This window comes from Terrapene carolina, unplaced genomic scaffold, assembly GCF_002925995.2.
Source record: "Terrapene carolina triunguis isolate 2854851 unplaced genomic scaffold, T_m_triunguis-2.0 Scaffold42, whole genome shotgun sequence".
Lineage (NCBI taxonomy): Eukaryota > Metazoa > Chordata > Testudines > Emydidae > Terrapene > Terrapene triunguis.
Genome location: NW_020664393.1, coordinates 5,500,001 through 5,510,513, shown reverse-complemented (window position 1 = coordinate 5,510,513; position 10,513 = coordinate 5,500,001). Strand labels below are relative to the sequence as shown.

Genomic DNA, 10,513 nt, shown 5'->3' with positions numbered 1-10,513 from the left:
AAGAGGAGGGGCAGGGTTGGAGCGGGTCAGGAAGAGGAGGGGCAGGGATGGCACCTTGGGGGAAGGGGTGGAGTGGGGGCGAGGCCTGGGGCTGAGCACTCCTGGGGAAAATTAGAAGCCGGTTTCGGGGTCTGTGAAAATTTTTAAATCAAAATGGGGATCCTCTGGTTGCTAAAATTTGAGAACCCCTGCTCTAAATGATCATACTGAGCCATTATGTAGAACAAGTGAAGAATGAGATTTGCCCTGTGTGAAGAATAATAGTGGGTGTGTTAGCTTTTCCTCTCTCCTGGTGCGCACAAGCACTGCACTGGAACGCTGCCCAGCTTCTGCAGGGATGTACTCAGAAGAAGAATGGGGTCCCTGCACCCTCTTCTCTCTCTCGTGCTACAGAGGGCAGGATTTTGCCTTTAATGCCTAAGCATAGTGCTGTCAACGTATGACCACTGAACTCCTCCTTTCTTTCAATATAGTTTGGTAAAACCCAAAGATAATGAAATTTTAAAAAATGTGAAAGTAATGTTAAATCTGACACCAGCTTCCAATAATCCAGGAAATGTAGGGTAAAGAGAACAGTCCCTTAACTCATCCCATTGTTGTCTCAGTAGTCCTAGTACATCCTATATAGTTCCAATTAAACACTTATCTGCAACTCATGCAAAGAAGTCAGAGCATGGTATATTACAGACTAAGCAGCAGCCTGCACTGTAATTTCCTTCCTCAGCTCAAGTTAGATGAGACCTTTATTATTGTTTGAACATTATTTTTGTGCTTCTGAATGTTATCTGAATTTGTTTTAGACATTGACACTGTTTCCTTGGAGGGCATTTCTAGTAGATGGAGGACCGTTTCCAGTCACTATCCACAATCTAAATACCATAAATTATAACATGCAGGTATGGTGACTGCTACTTGTTGTACATCCAAAAGTTACTGTGCCTGTCTCCAAAGGCACAGTGACAATATGATAATTGTTCTGCATTAAAACAAGTCCTTCCCTTTGATAGTAACACATTATTTTGTCATTTAAAAAACCCAAATTATTTTACCATTCACCATTTGTTTGTTTATTTAAAAAACTGCTGCTCTTGGACAATGAAATTGAACTAGGCAATTTCATTTTTTAGTTCTCCTGCAGCTACCACAATGATGTTGTGCTTGGGTAACAAAGTTCTTCCATGACTTTTAGGTCCACAGTGCCAGAGGCTTCCAGTAGAATCCATCTGTTCATACAAATGGATGGATGACTTTTAAAGTAATTGTACTAACAATAACTCATTACCATAGTTACTCACTGAGATCTGTCTGGGTAACCTAGAAAAATCACCAGCTGTGTGTCTCCTCCTCTAGTTGTGCCTGTGCAGACTGAGTGATGACGACCGAAGAGTTGCTCATGGGGAGCTGGTCGGGATGCAGTTTCTAATGGAGGATATACTGCAGAGTAGCTATGATGATGTTATGGAAGATCATGCTGAATGGCAAACTGCTGTAGCTAAGAAAAAACAGGTACCTCTGACAAAGTAATTCATTTAGGCTATACAGCTTGGAGTGGTTCCTCCCTGTCCGCCTCAGAGGGAGGCCATTCCGCCTCGCTATGCTCCCCTAGCAGCTGATAGCCATTTGTCAGGGAATGAATGTGGTAAGTGTCATTAAAGAGTCTAGGGTCCGTTGGTGCGGGGCAGGGCAATTAGCAGTCTGTTGCCCAGCTTCTTTGGCTGGGGCAGACAGCAAACACAGGCGCTGCTGTATGATCTCTCGTGTAGCTGCTTTGTGCCAATGGGAGAGATCTCTCCTGTCCACATAATTAAACCACTCCCAACAAGCAGCGGTAATTATGTTGGTGGAAGAAGCTGGTGCTGTGCACACTACCACTTATGCCGGCAAAATGTATGTCGCTCTGGGATGTGTTCTTTTTCACACCCCTGAATGACAGAAGTTTTGCTGACATAAGTGGTTGTGTAGACATGGCCACTGCCAGGCTCAAGCCCTCTGAGCAAGGCAGAGCAGGAGCAGTCTATAGCCCAGCTCTCTGACTGTGGCAGGCAGCAAACGCACACAAGCCATCCAGCCTAAGGTGGGTAGGCTGCTGCCCTGAGCTGGAGGCCCTGCCTCTTATACTTCCTCTTCTGCCTTTCTGCTTCCAGCATGAAGGGCGGGCCTGGCCTGGCTCACCGCAGAGGGCGGGGAGTGGTTCCTCCCTGGCAGCCTGGGTGGGCGACCACTCTGCCTCTCTGCACAGCTCTTATGAAAAACTCCCTTAGACTTCAGTGAATCCTGGGAGTGTAGCATAAAAAAGTGGCCTTTAGTCCCATATAGTTATACTGCAATGATGGGATGTAATGTGTTTCAAAGAAGCTTTTAGAGTGCAGCTGAGAATGAGGAGAGCCACAGTGACGGAGCCCATTAGAAGGGTTGCTGGTGCCCACCGTCCAGCTGCTGTACTTGCTGCCATCAGAAACTGGGGGACAAAGCAGGGCCTCTTCACTTTCCCCACCTGTGCCTCAGAGGACTAGAGGGTGAGACACTTATCTGTCCCTTTAACAAGAGCTGCTCAGTGCAGAGAGGCCTGCCCCCCTTGTATAATGAGGACTGATAGTTAAGAAGAGGACTGGGTCCTCAGGCTGTACTTCCAGTAACATTTGAACAATGGATAAAAATGTAGTGAATGGTCATTGGGGAGCATTAAGCCTTTCCAGAACCTACCACAAAGGTTTGGTTCAGGGGATGGGCTGAGATTCAAGCCATTTCTGATGGAAAGCAGATAAACCTACCGGCTAGTGAACACGTAAGTGTACAGTGATAGTGTCAGGAAGTGTGAATGTGGAGAAATGTGCAAAGAGAACGAGTTATTTATTTTTTAATAGGGGCATGTTTCCTTCAGGACTTGAGCTGAGAATCTGAGTTTTTAAAGATATTTTTGTCAACAACCCAGCAGGGAGTTTTATTGAGGCAACTGACTCAAGGAAAGTGGCAATAAGATGAAAGGTGTGTGTGTGTGTGTGTGTGTGTGTGTGTGTGTGTGTGTGTGTGTGTTAGCCTTGTCTTTTCTATAGTCTGCTCATTGAAATGAAAAAATAGCCAGGATTTTATCTCCACTAGATTTTGTAGGACACTAGTGTATGGAAACAATTATAGTGGGTTGCAAGTTTGTTTGTTTTTAATCCGATCTCTAACAAGCGTACAGTGGCTTATCTCATTTTATTAAACAATAAGTGTATGAGCTGAGATTGTAACAAAATATGTCTCCTATAATAATTTCATTAGAATTTGGCAGAAGTTGATGAATCACATGCCAGTTGGTCAGAGAGCAGCAGAAAGACTTGCAAAGCTCCGCCAAGGCTGCACGATCCAGTTACTTCACGTGCTTTGCTGAGATCTTTTCTGATAACATGGAAGCAGTTGGAAGTATTAAAGGCAGAATGGGGTAGACTTAAACTGAAAGTCGAGGATATCAATACAGTTCCTCTTTACAAACAGTTTGCTGAGCTATATGGGTGAGTTTCATTCTGATGTAAAAGTATTCTAGACTGGAGTGGTTGTGAAAGTTAAAAACAATAAATGCCTGTACCGTTCTTCACACTGTTCTCTTATTCTTATCCTGTTTCAATTTGCTCTGTTTTAGTTCTACCTTTCTTTAGTTTGGTACAAAATTGATAACTATTCTAATACCTTTGCTTTCTCTTTAGAATAGAGTTTTTGACCTGCTCTGATCTTCTTTCTCCCTGAATTGTTCATTAGTAAGGTTGTTCCAAATGTATTCTTGTGGCCTTTCAGTGACACTATTATTTCTACCTGTCTCTTTAGGACATTCAGATCAATGTTACATACAGTACTTTTAAAAATTGACATTCCTGAAGCTGATTTTTAATGAAGTGGAAATGTACCAGGATTCTTCCTAATCCTCCCACTTGGCTTGGCCTGAATAATGTGCATTTGAAAATCTGGCAAGTTTTCTTTAAAGGGACACTTACTAAAAGCCTAAAACTATATCTTTTTTAAAAATGTGATAATGCATTGCCCTCCTGGTCCCCTGAAATAAAATTTATTACCAAAATGTTGTATCAACCAGGCAAGGTACTAACAAACTTCAACAGGACTTTATTTTTACAGTGGAAACCTCTTTACCAAGCTGCTGCTGCACCCTCTGTAACTCTCACTCAGCCTCCTCAACTCCTCCCCCCTCCTTCCTGTTTCCTGTCCTTTCAGACTCCCAACAGCCAGTGCTCCCAGTTCTAATAATCACAAGCAGCATCTAAACACCACACAAAATGAGCAACATAATGAAAATAAAAGTTTGCTGGATAACACAGCAGTAATACAGTCTAGGTAGCGGGGAGTTTTGGTGATATCGGAAAACAGGATTCTCACAAAATGGGGCAGAGAAGATGTGTCTGTTTGTGTCCTTGCAAATCCAAAACATTTTTGTCTTAATGTGTTAGTTTGTTCCTTTAACAAGCTGGTATCAGGTCTCTCTCTATTCTAGTCATCAGATATCAAAGTGCCACTGAATACCTCCATTGTACTGTTCCTGTGAGACATGTTGTGTTGCTATCTTCAGATTATCCTGAGATCACTCAGATGTCAATTTTATGCCCCTACTTGCTGGTATAACCCTGTTGTTAATCTAGCAAGTTACAATAGAAATACCGACTCACTGTTATCTGTAGTGACTTGAGAGAAGAGATACTAAGATATCATTGTTATTTATACTTACATAAAAGCAGACTTCCCAATTTACATCTACAAATCCCTGAACAGAAGCATATCTGAGTAGAATGGTATGCCGGTTTTCTACTGTGCCCAGTCTCTGCTTTGTGCAGCAGGGTGGGGCTGTCAGCTTTCTAGTTTTCAAACTAGTCCAATGCTGACCTCAGATCTGACGTACTGTAGAGCAGTCTGTGAGCTATACTCACCTGTGCTAGCAAGTAAATGCTCTCAAGGAGCCATCTGCCAGCTGAGCATAGCTAACATGCAGTAATGCTCCTGCCACACTCCCTCCTTCCCTAGCACATCCCTATGGTGAGTCCAGAGCGGAAGGGTGGCATATGAGCAAGCCATGCCAGTTTAGGACTCCCCCATGTCAGGGGACTTTTCAGGTGGCCTAATCTGGCTCCTCAGCACAGTGCAGGCCAGAGAAGGGGGCGAGAATCTGGTGATATAATGTAACCTAGAGAGCAGGGGGCTGTTCTTCATTGCTCATCCGGAAGAAGAGAAGAAATTGCCAGGGCTGGTGAGCTGCAGGAGCAAGACCCACCTGCAATACCCAGACCCACTTACTGGTATAGCGTGGGGATTTGGTAAGATCTGTATGCTTCCTGGGACTGGGATCTCTGCCCCCTGTAGAGCTTATACATTCTGCAGGGGGGGAGAGACCCTAGTTCCAGGAACATGTAGAGCACTTGAGCTCAACCTGCTCCTACAGCATTCTGAAACTCTTCAGGAGGAGTGCTGGGGAGCTGGGGGCATGGGTTCTTCACGCTAAATGTGTGGCAGGGCACTTCTCCCACACATCTGGGCTCCAGCAATCACTCTCTTACTCTGCCCCCACTGTTTCAGGGCTATGCTAATTTGTGCCAGCTGCCAAGGGACTGATGTGGTAGTCATGATCGCTGGGGTACAGCCAAGCTCCTTCCTCCCTCACCCCCCTCCCGGCTTTCCCATATTCCCTTCGCTCACACCTGCAGAGGCGGTATTAGTGTAGCAGTTCCTATGCCAACTCTGTGCCAGCGGAGGATTTCTCTATGCCAGGGTGATCTATCTGTGCTGGGTTTAGGGACCACTTTGTTGAATCTTGGTGTATATATTTTGTGAATGGAAACAACAGCTCTGTGGAAAGTGATGGTAAAACACTGCACTCACCCCATTCACCAGGAAAAGCTTCCACTCATCTCGAGCAAATGAGGTTTTCAAGTTCTTCATGTGTGTCAAATGCGATCAATGGTGTCAAATGTAACCTGGTACCTGTGCCCTTTTGTCAATTGCTCCTCTTGTTGTTTGGAGACATAAAGGGCCCTTTCAGTATTCAGGCTGGAACTGACGACTGAAGGGAGGCTGGCACTGTTTCTACCTAGCAAATGCAATCAGATACGAGAATGTAGCATGGGGGTGTCTACATCTATTTGGTTGTCAGGGGAGAAGTTCATACTAGCAACCAGAACTCTCTGCTTTGTTTTTGCTCTTCCTGCTTCATCCACTGAATTTTTAGTTTTCTATAACTATTGAAAAAAGAAGTGATGTTATGTGAGATTCAGTATCATATGATCGGTCCACACAGAAAATCCTGCTCTGCTAACAGGGCTTCCCGACAGGGTGACAGGGGATAGTGAAATGAGTCCCAATGCTTGTGTGTCGGGGGAGGGGAGGGTGAAGGTACGTATGGCCCGAAAGAGAGAAATACAGAAGAGACTGAAAATACTGTTGAGAGGGAATATCTGTAACATCTTGGTCTGGATTTCTTTAGCACTGACATCCTATACCCTGCTATGAGAGCCATTGCCAGGCAGATGGGCACAGAAGATGAGTTTGAAGGACTTGTAACAAGCTCTCAGTCTATACTTCCCCCAAAAGGAGCATCAGAAATTGAAGTCAAAACACGGCAGGTAAAGGAGGACTATTACTGCACAAGGGGAGTGCTGTTGACCGACATGGAACCATTAAAACCCATGGGGGGGCCTAAATAGGGTCACCTGTATGGATAGTTCAAGCAAACTGGGACCTGTGCTGCAAGGCCCACGACTCAGCGCCCTGGAGCAGCATAAAGCAGCTGTAATGGACTAGTGAATCTGACCCCCAGAGTACTCATGGTACAGACTTGGACACAATATAACTTCCCTAAAATATCTGATCTTCACTCCTACACACTGGGGGTTTTTTAAAGTCACTTTTTAAAAAACTGAAAATTGGCAAAGCAGAGCAGATGAGGTGTAACAAGCATAGAGATTTAAAGTGAACAATGTACTGTGCACTTACTACAGCTTCAGAACCTGCTGGAAAGTCTAGAACTACACATGATCCAGGATGTGAAAAAGAAAATTAACCAGGAGATGACACTAGTTACATCTGAAAGAGCAAGAGCAGGAAGTGGCCTTCCTACAGGTAAGGTGTTAAAACACAAAATGCATTTTTATATCTAGCCTCCCCATCTCTTTCCTGCATAGGAAGCATGCCAAACATGGGAAGCCCAATCCTACAGCCTTTACATATGCGTGGGAGCTCTGGAAGTTACAGTAGGCTTACCAGTTTTGTAGCTAATACGGGGAGCAGGGCTGCTTCCATCCACTTTCCCATTGGGGAACATGCATCCCTAGTGGCACATGGAGGGTGGAGTGCAAGGATTCTACCCAGCCCTTGTGCAGGGTGGTAAGGTTCCTGTGTATCCTTCCTGCTTCCCTTTGCACCCATTCAAGAGCCAGGAACAATTTGGCCCACATACAGTGAAATCATTGGTGAAAATTTACCATCATCACATAAAAAGTCCCTTCAGGTTTTGATAAAGCCCAGCCCTTCATGTGAAAATGCCCATACCTTGACTATGCCACCATGTGATGAAAACTTGTACACTGGGGTTTCAAGCACCTGGCCCACTTGACACTTATCCAGCCTGCTCACCCAGATTCAAATGCTGCAGAATCTAAGCTTTGACTTTATTTTTATAAAGCAAGTTTTAACCATAATTATTGCAAAGAAATCTTTCCAGATATGAGCTGTGTGCACCAAACTAACTCAAACTTTTCTTCCCGAGTCTGCAGACAGCTTGAAACTGCTCCCACTTATCTCATTGAGGTGTCAATGCTTAAGCCAAATGATGACACTTTAAAAGCCAGACCTCCAAGTAATTTAAGTTCATAACTATGCACTGTAATTTATACATTTAACATAACTGTATGTGCAGATCCGGTAAGTGCATGCACAAATGGTCGAACAGGCAAGTGGTGGAAATAATGGTAGTTCTAAAAGTGGCTGGCACTATTTTTTCCCACTGACTGGTGTTGAATGCAACTGTAATTTTCTACCCAAACGTTTAGTTACTACATAAAAAGCCATGTTCTACTCTCAATTTTCATGCAAAGCTCTTATTATCAGTGAGTGATCAATTGTGGATAGGACCCTAACTGGTGGACCTGGCCCATAACAAAAATGTATTTTAGCCCTATTGACACAATGTATCTAACACCCCGATGCACAGAATCATATAATCTGTTTGTGGTGATGGTTACCTTCTGTTGCATATATTTTTAGAAAGATTGAGAAATCCTAAACCACAAATTGCACATGGTATCATTTTACAGGGATTAAAGAGGGATCAATATTTTGTGACAGACATCTGTTGATGTATTGTTTTTTTTTTTTCCCCTTGCTCCTCCAGAGCTCTGGAAGCATCGAGTCATGCAAGAAAACTTCTCAGTTGTAAGACCACAAATAGTCGAAACATTTGTTCAGAGACTAATGGAAAATTACCAAGAATCTGATGTAGAGGTACATATACTGTGTTTCTATCCAGGCATAGCTAATCTTTATTTACATCTTTATTTATTAAAACCTGTGTCAGTCAGTGACGCACAAGGGAAACACCCTCTCTTAAATTTATGAGTTTACGTTCAGATTATGTTAGGAATGTGAGCTTGTGTGTTACGTACGACACTGGCCACCTTGTAATGTGATTTGTTCAGATCTCACAATTGTAGTAAGGTCAGGCAGAATTAGTACTGGGATTAGAGGCTTCTAAGCAACTATAGGAAAGTAGTGTTGGGGACTCAAAAGGCAGAACTCTTCCTTCTGAGTTGGTACGGTAAATCAGTGTCTCTGTGTGGTGTTAGGTAGTACTCTGTTGCCACTTTAAGTCATTAAAGAACTGATGTATTCATTCTGAGAGTGGGGGTGTTGGTCCCAATGTCTTGGCCAGTTTCCAAGTTGGTAATTACATTTTTCATACCTAAAAATTCTTGTTGCAGTTTCAGTTGGAAAAGGTATTCCTTTCTCATGTTGTATAGTTGTAATGTGCTTCGTGTGTGCATGTAACACTGCTTTCTCACAGAAGGCTCACAGAGAATGTAAGGGCTGTCCTGACAGCCAAAGACGCCTGTGTTTTCGGAGCCAAAGGACAAGGCTTTTAGTTTTAGTTTTAGTTTCTTAGAGATGTTTGTGGTTTATATAGTAATAGTCTGTTCTCTACAACACATGGATTTGTCACACATGTTGCTGTTTTTCACCCTGAGGGAAGAGGGCAGTTTCATGGCAGATGAAATAATCCCTTTATTTAGCTTAAATTCATAATTTGGAGATCTTTAGGGATGAAAGGTATTTTATAAATATATGTTCAATTATAATGAAATATTAGGTCATTATCAGACCTCTACATTGTTTTCATTGAAATGTGATTCAGTATTGAGATGCATTGCTTGGTTCCTAGCGGTAAGCCCGTTCCCCATCCAAATCGTGTGGAGAAATTTCCCTCAGAGCTCTCCGATCTACAAGTGAGCTTATGGAGCTAAGGTCTTGTCTGCACACAAATTTGCACTGGTTTCATTTATCTGCTCCAAACCCCTATGTTGGACCCTCCTATTTCAGTTTGAGTCATTGATTTCAATTTAGCTTAACTTAGATCCTAAATGGTTTAACTAAACTGGAATGATCCTGGTTTAAACCAAAACAAGAAGGTCCACATACCTTTTTGCACAGGTTTAACTAAATCAGTTTAAAATTGCATCTTTGGTTAAACCAATGCAACTTTACATGTAGACAAGCCCTATGTTCTGGATGAATCTGCTCATCTTTTTGAAAGCTTTCCTTCTTAGTGCTCAGCAGGGTTTTTGGAAAGTGTAGGGTGGGGAGAAAAGTTTTATTTTTCTCTGAAGTATAATTTCTATAGGAGGAGCAACTGATCTCCAATTGAATGGAAAAACTGAAACTAGGCAGTTCCCATATGGGAATGTGATATGTCAAAACAAAGTACAGAAGCCTTGGGGTGGAGTACGGAGGTGGACAGGAAATAGATGTAAATACCTGTGTTACCATAGCAGGCTATGTCTAAAATGACTAAAAACTTAAATTTGGGTTTATCATGGGATTATTATTGTTGTTATTTTGTTTTTCCAGATTACGTTTAAAAAAAGCCATTTACAAAACTGCCTCACTGCACTGGGCTGTGACATCATGGCCAGAGAGCGCAGCAACTTTGAGACTTACACTATGTTTTATGAAAATCTGCTTCAGCAGGAACATCAACTACTCTACCAAAAAGAACAGGTACATGCCTGGTGCTGATTCTGTATAGTAGAGAGGGGGGAAATGTCAAAGAGATTTTTGCAAGATGGGAAGCCATTGCCAAGTAACAACGAAGCTTTCAGGTGGTAAAATAATTGTAAGATAATTCTGCTGTGCTAGCTTAGTCACAATATGCCTTTATGCTCTGTTTCAGGAACTGCATGTAGTAGAAGAAGGTGGAAGGCAGACTGATGTAAACCTTAGTCAGGTTGGTGGTGGTGATTTGTGTTCCAGTAGCATTTTAGAGGTC

General features: G+C 42.9%; 2 protein-coding genes across 2 annotated transcripts in view; both read left to right on the top strand.

The window, feature by feature from the left end:
- LOC112102827 (coiled-coil domain-containing protein 162-like) overlaps nucleotides 1-1,524 on the top strand; it is a 12,037-nt gene extending 10,513 nt beyond the window's left edge. The window contains exons 5-6 of the mRNA XM_029912171.1: nucleotides 801-896; nucleotides 1,351-1,524. Coding sequence (XP_029768031.1) covers nucleotides 801-896; nucleotides 1,351-1,524 — 270 coding nt within the window. The remainder of the gene's footprint in view (nucleotides 1-800; nucleotides 897-1,350) is intronic.
- Nucleotides 1,525-1,630: 106 nt separating this feature from the next.
- The window catches only part of LOC112102826 (coiled-coil domain-containing protein 162-like), a 30,816-nt gene continuing 21,933 nt past the window's right edge, over nucleotides 1,631-10,513 (top strand). Inside the window, exons 1-7 of the mRNA XM_029912167.1 lie at nucleotides 1,631-1,639; nucleotides 3,265-3,494; nucleotides 6,461-6,599; nucleotides 6,975-7,095; nucleotides 8,366-8,475; nucleotides 10,096-10,245; nucleotides 10,418-10,471. Of these exons, the coding sequence (XP_029768027.1) occupies nucleotides 1,631-1,639; nucleotides 3,265-3,494; nucleotides 6,461-6,599; nucleotides 6,975-7,095; nucleotides 8,366-8,475; nucleotides 10,096-10,245; nucleotides 10,418-10,471 (813 nt within the window). The remainder of the gene's footprint in view (nucleotides 1,640-3,264; nucleotides 3,495-6,460; nucleotides 6,600-6,974; nucleotides 7,096-8,365; nucleotides 8,476-10,095; nucleotides 10,246-10,417; nucleotides 10,472-10,513) is intronic.